General features: G+C 48.6%; 1 protein-coding gene across 3 annotated transcripts; it reads right to left on the reverse strand.

Moving 5' to 3' along the window:
• Positions 1 to 5062: 5062 nt before the first annotated feature.
• Positions 5063 to 16731, reverse strand: CHGA (chromogranin A). 3 transcript variants are annotated; one of them, XM_061359889.1, is made up of 8 exons: positions 16506 to 16731; positions 16042 to 16088; positions 12054 to 12147; positions 11605 to 11673; positions 9356 to 9454; positions 7282 to 7776; positions 6363 to 6829; positions 5063 to 5162 (listed from the first exon to the last, which is right to left on the reverse strand). In XM_061359889.1, the coding sequence occupies exons 1-8, from the start codon at positions 16714 to 16716 to the stop codon at positions 5079 to 5081; spliced, it is 1566 nt and encodes a 521-aa protein (XP_061215873.1). In that variant the 5' UTR covers positions 16717 to 16731; the 3' UTR covers positions 5063 to 5078. The 3 variants fall into 3 exon arrangements, with proteins under 3 accessions (XP_061215873.1, XP_061215872.1, XP_061215874.1); XM_061359888.1 differs by having other exon boundaries at positions 6357 to 6829; XM_061359890.1 differs by lacking the exon at positions 9356 to 9454 and having other exon boundaries at positions 6357 to 6829.
• Between the last annotated feature and the right edge of the window lie 214 nt (positions 16732 to 16945).

A 16945-nucleotide genomic window follows, 5' to 3' on the forward strand; every position in this document is an offset into this window, starting at 1 on the left:
TTGCTCAGATGGAAAACTCCCAGTTTAATTTGCTTTCATTACAGATGGGTACAAATTAAAAACTTGATGCTGAGGCTTCACAAGGTAAGAAGGATTGCTCAAGATAAAGCCTCGGGTTCTCCAGATTAACTGTGAGCTGTATCCAGACAGGGAACAAGCAGGTGGAGTACTGGATAGATAACAGAGGCAGGATACAGTCCAAAGGCAACAGAATAAATGAGGCCAGGGGTGTTTGACTTGGCCAGCTAAAAAGAGTGAAAAAAGCTAAAAAATGCATCCAGGCTTCTCAGTTCTTGGACTAACACTGGTTTCCCAAAGTCTTTGCGTGGCAGCAGTGACAAGTGAGTCAGGCTTTTTCACACTAGCTTGCAGCCTTGCCTTCCACAGCTGTGCAGAAGATCTTGAATTTTGGGTTTTTAGTGAATAGAGTCTGTTTTGAGTTTGTAGCATTCTCCCCATGTGCACACTTGCAGGAGTTCACTTGCATTACCCTGCTAATTTTCTTTTCCTCTCTCCATTTTAGTAAGAGATGTATTGATTTCTGTATTCAGTATACAATTACTTTATTGTGTTGCAACTGTGTGTTTTGTAATTAGGAGAATGTGAAAGTGCTTTGTGTAGATTAAAAGATTTCCTTTAATATAATCTCTCACTTTCATAGATAAATGGACACGCCGTTGCAGATCACATTGCTGATTTTGTTTGTAATATTGCTTTAATATCTATTTGAGAGGAATGTAACCTCCAGAAAAGTACTTTCCACATCTTCACTACCTTTCCTTTCCCTATTCACTCTGTGTGGATCCAGGCCATCAACACTTGAGCTTTTGACCTGCTGTATTTCAGATCCAACATGGATTCTGTCATGTTTACATGGCCACAAAAATTATTAAAAGGTCGTTGAAGTTTGAGAGGATCCAGTATAAATGGAGATGTTAGAGCGATTCCTGAGCAACACGAGCACTATAGCATCTGTACAAGCAAACGGAGTCATTCTTGAGGTGTGTGTGTGTGCAGGTGGCTGTTGGGATCTGGTCCACCCCTGGTTCTGGGGCAGTTTTCTTGTGGAAATAGAAAATCCACTGTAAGAAAACATTCTGTGTCTGTGATGCAGAAGGAGGGTGAGGAGAGGCAGAGCTTGGGAGTAAAATCCTGATACAAGTGGGCCAGAATTTAACTCCTTTTTAATAGCAATCTGGGGAGATGTTTTCTTTCTCTCCACCTTTCTTACCCTGAATCCACTGGGGCTGATGCTTGCCAATGGCTGTGGGCCACAGGAGCTCCTTTACAGGTGACCTTCCCAGCGTGCCATGAATTTGCAGAGAGCACCCAACGTGTTGGAAAGCTTTTGTTGATGGCCTGGAAATCTCTTGAAACTCCAGAAGTAGCTGAAACAGCAAATGGAGTTCATGAAAATCAGCTCTTCCTCTTCCATCCTTTTTAAAGAAACCCACATTTTATTTCCTCCTTTGTTCTTTACACAGTAGTTTTTAGATATAAATTATTTTAACATTTTTTGTGTGAAAAGACATATATACATATATAAAGTTATTAAAAGGTTGAGTATATGTTGAATATAAAATAGTGACTTCTTTGTTTCAGATGTTAGCAGCCCCTAAAAATAAGTTGTTTATCCTCTTGTAAAGTCAGTGCTGTAAAAAAAAATTAAAAATAAAAGATGTATTAGATGTATCTTTTATTATTTATTTCTCATTCAGTATTTGATACAGCTTGTGTATACCCTTGTGAGAATCACATGCTAAAATGCAGTCATTCTTAAAATGGAGTAACAACAATTCCTTGGGATCCCAATTTGGAGAAAACTGGCCCTCTGGGTGTCCATAGTGTTGGATATTCTCCTTCACTCTCCAGCATTGTTCCCCACCTAAGCATGGCTGAATCCTGGGGACCATTCTGTGTGTGTGCTAGGTTTTCCAAGTTCATCGATACCTGTGTTCAGATCCAGCTGTACAGTGTTAACAAGTGTGTCTTGTGATTCGCTTCAGCCTGGTTCGCTATGATTTCTGAAACATGATTCCCATTTTGTACTTAAATTTGTATAGAATTATATAAACCCATAAAAGATCATGGCTTACTGTACAAACCAAAAATACTTGCTATTTGGCGTCTTCGATTGCATGACTGATCAGATCTGACAATGGCGATGGTGCTTTCATCTAACAGCATTGATTTCAATGGTAATATATTCATTTTCATTTGCAAGCACCTGTTTTGGACAATGTTTTGGTTTCAGCAGTAAAGCAACATGCGGTAGGTTTTGTGGCATTATCTCTGTAATTGTTTTGAAGACAGAATTGTCCCTTGCCAACACATAATGAAAATAAATGCCTTATAACAACTTCTACTTTGCCTTCTCTTTATGAGTGGATAGGGCAGCGAGGTGAGCAGCTCACTGGGGGAAGTTCGTTTCCATGAGAATTTGGTTTTCACATCTTTCTTCAGTGCAGTTGTTTGCAGTACCAGCAAGATTTGATTTGATTTCTAACACTAGTGGGAAGTGTTTGTCTCTACTATGTAACACAGCTAAACACCACTGGGATTTAGGCTATTGCTATACTTAAGCATTTATTTCCAGTGTAGGCTTCTGAGTTGATTCTTCCTTTATCATCCTGGGTAGGGAATTCTTGATTTCAAGATTAATTCTTGATTAATCAATTAATTGTTAATTAAAAAACCTAGCAGGGTTTTCAATCAGGACTGTATGTGGGCTGCAGCAGGAAAGAGATATCTCACCCAGAGGCATTAAATTTTGCTAAGCAACAAGCATTCAGCAAGGACACTCATGTAAACACCGCCTGGGGATTAGTGCTTGGTGTCAGCCCCAAGGCTAAGCCCTGCAGTGGTGAGTTGGGAGACACCATCAAGCAGAGATACAGCCCATCGGAGGGCCAGCACTTCCCAGCTGGTGGGGAATCCTCCCAGGCCCTGTGCTCAAGCCTTGAACCTCCATCTTTCCCTTTGAAGAAAGTCCTTGGGTACCAGATGTTTGTGATTGCTTGAATATTCAGTTAAAACACTGTTTATAATAGCTCCATCAAGTAACATTATTTTTGCTCTTGATTTTGCAGCAAGTTCTGTCTGCTGCAACCATCCTTTGTGGAAAAACCTGTCATAACTCCTTTGGAGATGGCTGTGTTGTTTGGTTTCTTGGGTTTAGGGACTGGTGTATTGCTTTGGGAGGGTTTCAGTTTGGCAGGGGTAGGGGTGAGGGGCTGAGGGATTCTGTGAATTTATTTTGACATGTATGGGTGTTTGTGTGGGTTTGTATGGGTGATGCTATTGGCAGAGGCTCTAGCACAAAAAAAGAGGAGAAACTAAAGACAATATTCAAATTAAAATTTAAATGAAAATCACTATGTAAAATGTGACTTTTACAGCTGTATTAGCCCCCTAATAATTGACATTTTAGTGCCATTTCTGTGGAACAGCGTTGGTTTAATTCTATTCCTACATGCATTTTTCTGAGGTCAGTGAGAGTGCAGTCCCCTCAGGATGGGGCTGGGAGACTTGCACCTCACGCCAGTGCACTCCTCACAGCCAGGCTCTCACCCTTTGCCTTGTCCCGGCTTGTCCCACTCCAGCTTTTGAGCCTTGCTGCCTCCTCCTCTTGCTGCATGGCTGGGCAGGGACGGGGCAAGAGGCACTGCCCATGTAGCTGCTCCTCCAGCCCTCCTTGGGGACAAGGAGGACAGCTCTGGACACCCAGTGCCTCCTGCGCTGTGGGGCCGCGCATGCCCACCTCTAGGGCAATTAGCTCTACAGGCCAACAGCACTGATGTTTTTGGCAAAGTAAAGGAACATGCCAAGATCAAAGCCTGGCGGCCATTCCTGGAGCATCTCACCTGTTCTGTGGGTTGCGGGTGATGAGATAGAACCGAGCTTCATACTGGGGGTGGGTGGGATGCAGCCCTGGCAGAGAATGCCTTTTCCTCTTCTGCTGATACACATAAAGTCTTACAATCAGTGTTCAGAGACTTCTGGGGCAAGCTTCTCCAGCCCCGGCAGCACCCCATCCTGCAGCTGGTGTGTGGCCTGCAGCCTAAGGATGGGAAAATTTCACTGCCCACCAGCAAGGTGTCAGGTCACCACAGCTCCTGTGAGGAGTGGCATCCCCTCAGGACTGGCCTTCACGCCTGGGGAACACAGACCAGCCACTTTCCTTATGAGTAGCCTATTTTTTACTTGTGGGGACTTTTAACTCACTCATGCATTGTCCAGATAGTTTGACTTGGTCAAGCATTGCCCAGTGTTTAAACTGCTCAGATGCATTCTCTCTCGTCAGCCCCATGTTCTTCAATGGACTATGGCCGTGATCCATGTCTCACTGAAGTGCCCCAGACACCCAGCACCACGGCTGGGCTGTATGGCACTGCCAGACCTCGGGCAGGCAGGGAGAGCCCTGCAGTGCCCACGACCTCAGCGAGGTGTCCTCGATGCTGGGCCTCAGGGGGCAGTAGCGTTGGAGGCTGGGGAATGAGGGAAGTGCCATGGCAATGTGTCCATGCTGCAGGGAAGGCGCCATTCCCCCTCCTCTCCCCCAGGACCATACAGGCCCTGCAGCGTGCTGACGACTGAGACTAAAGCTGCCAGAACAAAGGAAGGAACCCACAGCAGTTTTATTTTTCCTTAGATAAATTTTTTATATAGAATATATTACAGTCAGATTTCTCAGCTTTTAATCAAAAGGTAACAAGTTATTGCAAGTTCTTTTACCCAGTGAAACTACCAGTGGAAGGAAAACTCTCTAGAAAGCTGTCTTTTCTTATAAAACAGAGGGAAAAACCCCACTCCAACAGAAAACACGTATGTAGGTTGCTCTTCGCACCCACCAGTGCCCTGCCGGGCGGGTGGGCATGAGTGGACAGGGGAGCATGAGGTGAAGAAGCAGCAATGGGCACAACACCATGGTGAGGGAGGCAGGCCTGGGCGCTAGCGAGGTCGGTTTCCTGGGCACGATGCTTCTGCTCCGCTTGCTTGCTCTTGCATCAGGACATGGAGGTGCGGTGGGTGGGAGGGCAGTACCAGCGGCCTCCGCCTGCACGGGCAGGGCCGGGCCCTCAGCCTCGCCGCAGCTCGTGCAGCTTGTGGGCAACGCGCTCCAGCTCAGCCTCGATGGCGGCCAGGCTCTCCAGCTCCTGGTCCTGCAAGGAGAGCCCCGCACACACATCAGCAGCCACGGGTGGGCAGCCCTCTCCCCCAGAACTATGGAAAGCTTTGTGCAGGGCTACCCGCCAGTGCTGGTGTGAGCACAGCAATGTCTTGCCCCATCTCCCCATCTGCCCCTCTGGACAGGTACTTGTGTGCAGCACTAATTAGTCCTGCCCTGGTGTTAAATGGCTGCAACTGGTGATGAAGACAAGATGTAGTTATTGTCCCTCTCCAGCCCCCCTGCTGAACAGGGCAGCCCCCAACAGGTTTCCTTCTCCAGAGCCTGAGGCTGAAGGGATATGGCTGTCTGGGAGCCAGGGCTGGGGCAGCTCCTACCAAACAGCACCGAGTACCTGTGCTGAGGCTGTCATGTCAAATCGGGACCTGTGGCAAATGCAGCATGTGCCCTGCTCGTGGAGGGGATGGCGGCGTCCCCTCTCCCCACACTGCACTGAGTGTCCGCATGGAAAATGCTTTTCCATTTGGGAAAATAGTGACTGTGGAAGCCATTGGTTTAAAGGTTCAAGCTGCCCATCGCTTGGTGCCTTTTCTGCAGTGGCTCTTGTGTATTTATGCCATCACCTGGAGCTATTTTATTTGGCACAGGTACTCAGATTCTAACTGCATGGCTTTGCCTGAACTTTGGTCATGCACAGCTGGCCCTGTCTCACTGCCAGCCCCAGCCCTGCCTGTCCCTCACCCTTGTCACCAACTGCAGCTTGCAGTAGGCTCTGCAGGAGCTGAGGCGATGGCCCCAGCTCTCCCACCACAGATGCACCCCTGGTTTATCTCTGTAGGAGCTCTGACACTACTGACTCCATTCCTGGGCCAGGGAAAGTATTCCCTTTGACTTGGAGGAGCTCTGGGACACAAAACCCACCCCAAGCTCCAGATATAGCTCTGGCCTCCGTGCTCAGCACAGGCCAGTGCACAAGTCACATTTTTAAGACTTTCTTGGGCAGGGCGTGGTTTTCCATTAGTCACCAAAGCAACAATAAAAACCAAACGCACAGTGTGGTGCAAATCTCAATAATCCCTAGGGCTGAATGGCTAAAAGGCAACCAATCCTCTCCTTAATGTCACAGAGAACCAATGCCAGCTGCATAACACCAAGGTACCATCCACACCTCTAAGCATAATTTGGATTCCCCAATAATAACCGGCAGGAATTTATTAAGGCTACGTACACCAACCTCTGTTCTCCTGTTAGCACTGCCTTCTTCATCCTTCTTCTCTTCTGGCATGGGAGCAAGTGGGAAGCCTCCTTCACTACTATCCTCTTTAGAGTGGTGCTTCCATGACCTTCTCACGTGTTCCTCTGGACTACTGAAGTCATACTTGCGGGATCTAAATGCCATTTTCATGGACCTGTCTGGGTCTTCCCCACTATCATTTTCCTCCATGCGCTTCTTTGATGTCAGCTGCTTGGCCAGCTCATCCATTTTGTTCCACCTCTTGGAGTCTTCCCACTCCTCTTCCATCTCCTCACTTTTGGCATCCCTGGGTTGGAAGGTGTCCTCCTCACCCTGCATCCCCTCATCCTCCAGGCGATGCCTTCCTCCTCTCAGTGCCCGAGGCTGCTGTTCCTCTTCCTCATCTTCATCCTCCTCCTCCTCAGAGCTCTGCTCATCTTTGCCAAATCCCAGAGCATCGTTGTTACCTGAAAGAGCATTAAGCACATCACAGATCACAGGTGTTAGCCTGGTTACCTCCACCTTTGAACCAAGCCTGCAGGGGCGATGCAAGATGGGTTTCCTGACTCAGGCCTGTTTTCCCAGCATTCCGGAAATACCTGCTCTCATGTCACTGTGTCAGTAACAGGGCTGGGAGGCAGCAGACAAAAACCATGTAAGAAGCTCAAGAAAAAGGAATCAGTTGTCCTGAGATGCTGTGGAAGCTGAGCAGCGAGCAGCAAGGCAGCTGCTGGGCCCGTGTCACCTGCTCTGCATGGGCCCATGTGGTCAGGCACTTGCGTGCGGGTCTGGGTGGCTGTTGATGGGTATTTCTGTAAACCCCATATGCACCTGCCTAAACTTCCAGGCTTTAAAGCCTCTTATCTGTCTGTCTCAGTGCCCTCAGCTCACCCCAGGTGCACTGGTCTGGGATACATACTGTCGTCTCCCTGCATCTCCTCGTCCTCCTCGGCCAAATCAAGTGACCTCTCTGCTTCGGTTGGGTCCTCTGTAGCATCATCTCCTCTGTCATCCTCCCGCTCCCCATGTTCCCCTGCTGTCTCCCTGCTCTGCTCCTGGTCTTTCCTGGATGGCTGCTCTTCCTCATCCTCGAGCTCCAGGCTGTCTCTTGGGTCCCTGAGCTGCTTCTCTTCATCCTCTTGCTGCTGCTGCTCATTCTCGCTGAAGTCTTTACTGGTGTGGTTGTCCAAAGCTTCATCTCGCTGAGCATCCTCTGTGTCCCTGATCTCGTTGCTCTCTGCTTGCTCCTGATACTCCTTCTCACCAGGGTTGGCATCCCGTGGCCTGGGCTCCCTCTCCTCCAGGCTGTTCTTCCCCTCCTCTCGTGAATCTTCATTTTGCTGGGGTTTCTGTGCTGCCACCTCAGCCAGGGACCCTGTGGGCTGCTCCTCTTTAGGGTGCTCTCCTGCTGCATCTGCAAAGGGAGGAGCAAGAAGCAACACCTGTCCTGAGAGCTCATTTCATAACCAGTGAAGCCTGTGCATTTCTTAAGGAGCTTCAGCCCTGTTCAGCAATCTGCTTAACCAGCCCATGGATCCTTTCTGAAGTCACTTCAACATATGCTTGCATTCAAGCAAGCTGGTGCTCTCACTGATGCCTGCTCTCCTGGAGAGACTCTCAAGGCTGAAGTTAAACATATGCTGAAGTGCTTTCCTGCAGCACAGTCTTCATCACCATCTCTTGAGATGCCAGCAACAAACTTGCCCCGCATGAAACGAGATAGCACTTGAAATTAAATGATTTAGGAGTGCAATATGGCACTTGCACAGCTCTCCCTGCTCAGGGTGCTGCACTAATATCACATCCTTTTTTTCCTACCAGGTTGAAGAGACAGCAAGCCCTGCTTGCAAGTTAGCTGGAGGAAGGGTGGCCACTCAACAGGAGCTTAATGAGGGCTGGGTATATGCTCTTGCTCATGTCAGAGCCTGGCCTTTTATCATGGTTAGCCATAGAAATCACTTTGCACAAGAAAAGATGGGGGGCTGAAGAACAATGGGAAAAGCCAGATGGGCATGGAAAGGTGGGCACATCCCCAGGCAGGGCTGAGGAATGTTCTGGGGTGAGGGGATGCAGAGAGACAGTCATACAGGGCTGCTGACCACCACTGACACTGCACTGGTGTCACCGAGATCCCTTGTGGGCCTGACTGGCCCAATATGCCACGCTTCATTCTCATGCAGTCTCTCCACGCTGCTGGAGCAAGAGGTTCAGGTCTGCCCTTGCAGGAGGGAGACCCAGTGCCACCCATCCTCCCCAATGACTTTTAGCTCTGCTGACTGCAGCAGCAGCCCCCAAGGTTATCACTCCTCATGGTTTTGGGCTGATGTCACAGCATTGCTGTGCTGCTGTGGCTCAGCCACACAGTCCAGAGCCCACTCGAGACCCTCTCTGGGGGTGCTACTGCTGGACAAGAAATCATCTCACCCACATTGGCATCATCTCTTCCTGATGTGGAAAAGGGAAGAGGCCAAACCCTCCTTCCTGCTACACTGCCATCTCTAACCCAGCCATAGAATCATAGTGACAAGTGGAAATCCCAGCTGGATGTGGTCTTCCCAAGATGCAGGTGTTTTGTGAGGGAGTGCTCATCTCCAGTTCAATTTCCCTTTCAGAGACCCATAACCTAGTATCTTAGATGCCTGGAAACAGGGGCAGCAACAGCAGACCCTGATTACTCTTGCTTGTGTCATGAGCCTTTCAGTGTAGGATTTCCATGGCTGTGACTCATTTTAAGCATTAGGAGTGACTGCTGGTGGGAATGATCAGTATTGGTCTGGTAACTTGACCATTACCAGTTATTATAGCTCAGAAATTACATGTTGTTTCAGCTGGCAAGTAAGAACAAAGCAAACACTGAGTTGCTTGTGTGTGTCAGCGGCAGCATCAAAGAAGATACCTAAATGAGAAGCAGATGGACATATCAAGGATGTTAGAAAGAGCACCCTTGTTTACAGCCTGACCTGGATTTCCCGGGGGGGTAGGCTGACACTGACCTCTCTGCTTGTTCTTGTTGTTCTGACTTTGAAGGACTTCAGAAAGTTCATCTTCAAAGCCACTGTTTTTCTTCTGCTGCTGAGTTCTCTCATTGGCACCTGTGTCAAGTAACAAAAAGCAGGGAAAGGCAACAGCCCCTCCTGTGTTTCAGGAAGTAGAGGCAGGAAAATCGTTCTGTGCCCTTTACAATTGTATGTGTATTTCCTATAATAGACAGATTTGCCAAAGGGGAGGTGTGAGAAGTGAGACTGGACGATACATGAATCAACTGCAGTAATAAAGCCACCGTCAAAAACATCATGGAAAGAAAAAGGTCTCTAAACAAACAGGGAAGCAAGGTTGCTAGGAAAATTAATATTGATAGAGGGCTAGGGAATAAGAGATGCTGAACTGCAGCACAGAGGCAAAAAAAAAGACTTAATCACTGGAGTACTGAAGGGTAAATATTGCCTCCTGACAAAAGCTGCCCACATACATCTGTTGAGGTGAGCACTGAAAGCCTCTGTGCCCTGCAGCCTGGTTGTGGAGGCCCCTCTCCCCAGGAAACTGGGAGGAAGAAGCAGCATTCATTCCCACTCTGGGGACAGCCTGGAGCTCCAAGGCCCCAGACCTTAGCTGCTGGGATTATGGAGCCAGCTCAATGAAAGCAACACCCTGGAGAAAGGTGTCTGAAGGCAGCAGGAGCTAGAGGTCAGAGTGCAGCTGCCTGGCAACCAGCACTCCCCAGGAAGCCCCATCCCAATGGGATCTGCAAGCCAAGCAAGCCCTGTCTAACAGCTCGCGTCCTGCTTCTACACCTTAATGCAAAGGCAAGAGCCAGCACTGCCAGCCCAGTCCTCTCTAGCACAATACTGGGCAGAGCTGGCAGGTGTGGGCTCTCCAGCCTGAGCAGGACCAGATGCAGCCAGCACAGAAGAGATCAAATAAACATCTTTGCTTTTCCCTTGGGCTACATGACTCTCCCACCCCAATCGCTTTGATCTGTAAAGTAGAGCTTACATTACACTGGGACAAAATGAAGTGAAAGGCTCAAACCAAGGAAAGAGTGGAGCAAGCTCCACCTCTGTGCATGTCCCTTCATGTGGGCTCCATGTTATACAGCACAGCCTGACTGATAGCTGAGCACTCCCACACACAACCCTAGTGTGCCTGGGCAGCAGCATCCCAGCACCTGGAAGAGCCTTGGGTTTCTTTATTCTGGACGATCAGCTCACCCATGAAGCCTGTCTGAGGTCACTGCATGGCTGGCGCTTCCACCAGTGGCATTTGGGTAGTGACCAAACTATAGCTTTGGGAGGTGCATGAGGCTCTCTCCCAGTCTTGGCTTCTTGATTTTTTTTCCTCCCTTCCCCCTGTTGCCTCTGGCTTCCCTGCTCTGAAAGCAATCTGGTGGCAACATCTTCATCCATCCCTGGCAGCCATGCTACACAGGAGCAGGGCACAGGGATGCCCTGGCAAAGAAGGGCTGCCAGCTGGCTTACCCCAGAGAAGAGGACGGAAGGCCAGGAGCTCCTCTCCCTGCAGCCTGAGGAGAGCCCTGTTGCAGCCTCAACCACATCACCTGGGTGGAGGAACCTGCACTTGTTTTGAACTAGCCTTGCCTGGGACCTGCCCATCAGCTCTGGGGACTTTGGCACCTGAGAATAGGCCTTTTCCCCTTGCACACCCTTTTGCACATCTCTGTGCTGCTGCTGCTTCTCATACACTGACCTGCTGTGAGCAGCCTGCATTTCTCCAAAGAAACGTGCATTCAAGCTAAGGAGGCCAGCAGAAGAATCTCCACTAGCTCAAGGATGTTCTCACTGGTGTCTTTCAGGTGCAAGTCCCACTCGATGTTCAGCGAGGCTTCCTTTCTGCCACACCTTGCTTTAGTGCTAGACTCTAGCTGCACAGACAGTGAAGGTTTTCTTGCCTTTCATTCTTGTTTGGGAGCTGGTGGTTATTTGTTGAATCGGATTGCAGTATTTCCTTTTAGGGTTCTCCCACTCCAAAATGCCTATACTCTGCATCACCACCAATTTACACTGACTGTCGTTTAAATCATCAAAAGCATATTGGAGTTAAAATAAGCAAAATTCCTGCTCCCACTCACCCAGTCACTACTGGAAGTCCTGGAACTGTATCTACTAAGACATATTACTATCATGTCAAATTAATGTTAAATATGAGAAAACCCAAACAACAAAACTATACAAGGGATTACAACAGATGAAGCCCCTCTTCTCAAATAACTATAGTGACACTGTACCTTGAGCAGCAATTTCCTGAAGTTCCTTCAATAAATTTTGGTGGCGAAGGATAGAAATGATTCGTTCATCTGCAATAGGGAGACTTGGTACAGAAGGTGGTCAAAGGCAACCTCCCACCACCCCCAAGAAAAGAAAAAGAACCCAAAATACAAATTCCCTCTTCTTTTGCTGTTTTCTCTCCCATGGTATAATTTGCTGCCACACCTCTTAACCATGTGGTTAAGATGACAGGAAGGTCCCATGAAAACCAGGCAGCTCCATGCCAGCCAGCACTCCCCAGCCCAATGCCTGCATGGTGCACGGCCTGGGCTGAGCAGCAGCTCTGTCACCACTTCTGGGGCCCGGTGCAGCCCAGTGGCATGACCATGAGGAAGGTGAGTGTGGGGGACCCCTTGTCAGGTGCCAGATCTGCTCTTGCTGATACCCAGCATTAAATCTGAGCCTGTACCTCCTCTGAGTGTTTCTAGGCATTCCTCGCTGATTGGCAGGGGGTTTGGCTTTGACAAAGTATCCGAGATGACTTCTACAATACACTTCATCACCTAGAAAGAGATAAAAATACAAATTAAAGAACTGCTCTTTTGTATTTTTTTTTCCTAAATCTGTTTCTTACAAGCCTAAAATGGGGCAGATGACGGTACAGACTGCTTTTCTGATTGAGTCAGAACTGAATGTTCAGTTCCTCTTCTACCTAACCCAGGAACAGAAGGTACCTCCTGAAACTGAGAAGTGAGCAAATGACACATGGCAATGTGCAGAGCTTCTTCAACACGACACACACTTCAGCTGGAGATCTCATGGCTCCAGCCCATCCCAGAGGCTGAACATATCAGGAAATTAAAGAAGATCTGGGTATATACATAGAAAGCTCAAAATCATCCTCTTTCAAGTCAATGTATCTCATAAAAGGTCTCAGTGGGAGGTTGTAGAGAGCAACAGGCGGTCATAGCTTTTCAGTAGGTGACCTTGAAATCTTGCAAGCTATACAAGCTCTGAGAAGGGCACCATAATTAGACTGCAACCAAGCACAGAGGGCAAAGTGAAGCAAAAGGTACTTCCAAACAGGGATGAGAAATGCTGCTCTCAAGCCCTAGAGAAGGACAAGACACTCTGGAGAAGTGTTTGACCTTGTGCTTGAGTGTTCAAGACATCTGTTATTGACTGGAAGAGCTGTACATGGAGGTGGGTTACCTGGAAGTATGGAAGTTCCTACTCTTCCCGTGGAAGCATTTGCAACTGCCTGAGGCAGCTTCCTCAGACAGAATGAGCTCTGGGCCTGCCCTTTCCAGCAGCCCAGGTGTACAATGAGAAGCATTATTTATCTAGTTTGTTACCTATACTGGGATTGCAGGCCTAGCTCTTCACCCATGCAACTACAGCACTGCTGATCCCACAGGGATCACCCAATGCTGTATGTGTGGTAGGAGAATAAAGCCACAAGCACAAAGGCAAGATGGCACCTCTGGCAGGGGTGAAGGCATCCTTGCCATACTGAGACACACACCAGGAGCCCTGCTGTGTGTTCATGGTAGACCCAAATGGTCACACAGGAGGGAAAGCTGATTTCACTACAGTCTGGTGCCGGTTAGCAGCAGAGGAATCAGGCTGCTTAGTTTAAAAGGATGATTATTTCTAAAGCAGCCTGGAAAGTATGCAGATCTCACAAGTGCCTGTGGAAAAAGAAAGGATAAGTTGAAAAAAAGAATACAAGTAAGTCTTGGGGGCAAAAAAACCCACTCACTGAAGCTCTTTCTCCTGTTGATTTCTGCAGGCAGCCCTAAGAGCCCTGATCTCTCAAACAAGGTTCACATTCTCAGGAGAGCAGAGCAGTGCAGTGTGGCAGCAGTAGAAATTAAACACCACTCAGCAATTCCCAGTCATCTACAACATTGCTCATCGAAGCAATTGATTATATTCATTGACCAGCTGGAATGGGAAAATTTTCACCCAGTATAAGGAGAGAATTCTGCTTTTGCAGGTCATGCTGAGCTCTTTTAACTACTCACACAGTTCGGAGGCATTGCATGCTTGAATAAAAATGTTACAGGAAAGATCTACTAAAAGGAAAGCAGGGAAATTTCCCTGGTATCATTGTGCTATACCACAAGCAAACCATGAAGATTGATTTTAGATGACTTTGAGTCACTTCACTCTCCTATTAAATAGAAGAAACTCCAGATTCTGATACTTTTTGAAGACTGCTGAGCCAATTTAAGGTCTTTGTCTGAACACAAAGAAACACATCAGTCACCAGAGAAATATGGCCAACTCTGAGGAGGAATTTTGTAACATAATGAAAGGAAGAGTGCAGTCATTACACAACACTCCTGGACGTTTTATAAGAACAGAGTGAGGCTTCACAAGGTCATGAAATAACAGCCTGCATCAGCACATGGAGGAGATCCTTTCCAAATGAATGTAATTAATCCAGTGCAGGAACTCAGACTGGAATTTTGCCATAGCTATCCTCTAACCATGAGCATGTAACTAGATCCTTAAGAGCTGGTCATGCTGTCCCTACACAGAAATCTCCAAAGGATCATGTCCTTACAAAGATAGACTTCTCCACATTTGAGCTCAGCTATGCTCAGGAGCTTCTGAAATGTATGCTTGAAATTGGGGAACAGTGTCCTTTGAGCAAAAGAGTGGGCAAACACCAGAGATATTGTAAATGTTTTGGTCATGTTCAGTTCCCCATGGAAAGCCCTTTGTGTAAGGTAAGTAGGATGAGCTGCCCAGGAAAGGCCTGCGTATGCTGACTAGCCACTGCACTAGCCACTGCATTTATGGGTGCACTGAGCCACCCACAAATGCTGGTGGCACAGAGCATGTGGCACATAAGCTGGTGGCACAGGTGTGTAGGAAAAGCTGCAGTGCTCACTCCTGTACCCATGTGATGATATCCCTGCCCTGATTTGTCACAGGGGACCAGGATTTCCTTCACTGAAATGCTGTGTCTCAGGGGATGGTGAAGGCAGAAAAGCCCCAATGGCTCCTTCTAGTTGCAGCAAATTCAAAAGAAAGGTGTGGTCTGATTTTGCTCTCAGCTAGAGACTGTGTCAGTGTAGTACCCAGGGAGGGGACAAGCTCAGGAAAGAATCCATCCTTGGTGGAAGCATTTCCATGGAGCTACACCAGTTTCCACCAGTTTCCACAAAAATGCCATATTTTACATCCTGGAAATAGATTTCACAAGGAAAATTGTGAAATTCATGGATTGTCCTACCACATGGCCAAAGAGCCACTTTGACATGGCCAGCTGAAGGGGCAAGTGCCTGCCCCGAGTCCCCTTTCTCAGGCACTAGAACACAGCCTGAAGCAGGAACCCAGTGGCTCACAGGTCATGGCTCAGCTGCAGCCACTGCTAAGCAGGCTAAAACTCTTAACAAAGCTCTTCAGCCCCAGACACATCTGACAGGAGACAGAGGGGCATTGCTCGTGGCACTTGCCCTGTAGGTAATGAGCAGAGACACTGTACAATGGAGCCTGTGGCTGAGACTGACATGATTGTTCCCTCCACTACTGCTGCTGGGGGAAAAATATGATGTGGCTGGAAGTTCTCATGAAACAAAGCACTTCAAGGAGTAAGGGGGAAATAGCTGTAATTTCCTGTCTGGACATTAATTTATACTAAATTAGAAGTTGTAGAATTCTTAATTTGAGCAACTAAAATAGATCAGCTCATCTGAAAAGCTATAGGTATAATATGGGGGGGGGGGGGGAGTGAGGGTGTGTTTGTCACATCTCAACACAGGCAAACACACCTATGTAAGCATTTGGGTGCCAAAAGCCCATTGGGAGCACACACACTTGTGAACTGCATCTATGAAAGACAGAGAGGTATAACACAGATGTATGTATGGAAGCCTATAAAAGAAGGCTTGAGAGGTCAGCCAAGTCCCACACTGCTCATGGCTGCCCAGAGAGGCTGAGCAGTAACTGAGGATAGATTAGCAATCTGAGAGTAGTCAGTTGCCTATTCTTCAGGAACATGTATGTTTAAGTAACACACCACACACACACAAACTCAGATGTATACGTTCTCCCAAACACACACAGTTCCAGCAATACCCATTCCTGAATCACATCTCCCCCCACTCTCCACTGAGTCACCTCCTGTTGGGAGCTTTGAAAAGCTGAAGGTAGGAGGACTAGGGAGGGTTATACCCAACCTTCATCCCCAGCCTCCTCATTTCTCAGTTTGTTGATCCCTTTGGTACATCTTGAGGGACTTTTTTCTGGCCCAGGTGCCCAGAAGAGGATGCACAAAGGGTAAATCCTGATAAGAAGGGAGTGGGTATGGATCCTGCTGTGGGGATCTCATGCAAATCCCTGTCACTTCCTACAGGGTAGTTCAGCAGAAGCCCAAAGCCAACCAGGTTAAGCATTATATCCTTTATCTTAACTCATCCCTTCCATTACAGGCCCATCCTTACCTTAGTGTCGCCTTTATTCATGTCGTTTGTCACAGGAAGGGAGATGGCTGTAAGGTGAAGGGAGGGGGGAAAAAAAGAGAGCTTGTTATTCACCTCTGGGAGACAAGCAGAGAAGTCGCACCCTGCTAAAAATGGGAGTGGAGAAGAGGGGAATCTCTCTCTGATATAAGTAGTCCCTGGGTGCAGCAGCTGGATGTCTGCATTATACAGCCTTCCCTGGGGAGAGGGGAGGGAAGGGAAGGGGAAAGAAGGAAAGGGGAAGGGAAGGGAAGTTACTGTTCGCGGTCCCGAGCAGTGACCTTGCAGTGGCCGCTGTCCGCGGTGCTTAGTGGGGGGCGGATAATCCCTGTCCACGGTGCTGAAGGGGCCGCGGCGGCAACAGAGGAGGGCGGGGGCACGGCTGTACACGGGGCTGAGGGTCCCGGCAGTACTGGAGACACGGACCCCAGCCCGGTCCCACTTACCCGGCACGGCCAGGAGCAGGACGGCGAGCAGTCCTGGGCGGCTCATGGTGCCGGCGGGAGAGATGGAGGGAGAAAAGGTCAGAGGGTGAGACTGTCCCTGGCGTGGGGGCTTCTGGGCGAGGTTCCGGGGGGAGACCGGCGTCGTGCGTGCGTGTCTGCGCCAGTGCCCTGGCTCAAAATCCCAGATGGGGCACTGCAGCAACGGGCTCATTTATATATCTCAGCCCCTCGGAAATGGCGTCAGGAGGAAGCCACCTCCTCCTCTCTCTCCCCTCCCCTCGCAGACAGCCTTCCCGTCAGCCTCCACCACTCGCAGGGTGTTGGAGCAGGGTTCAATCACCAGGATCCCCCCGACTCCCTTGGATGCCTGGGCAAAGGGTTCCAGCAGCGAGATGTCAGGCTTCAGGTGCTCCATATTCTCACACTCAGCGGGTGCGGGG

The sequence above is a fragment of the Neopsephotus bourkii genome, unplaced genomic scaffold (genome assembly GCF_033783945.1).
Source record: "Neopsephotus bourkii isolate Nb327-2 ecotype Australia unplaced genomic scaffold, CSIRO-AGI_Nbou_v1 NB_998, whole genome shotgun sequence".
Classification (NCBI taxonomy): domain Eukaryota; kingdom Metazoa; phylum Chordata; class Aves; order Psittaciformes; family Psittacidae; genus Neopsephotus; species Neopsephotus bourkii.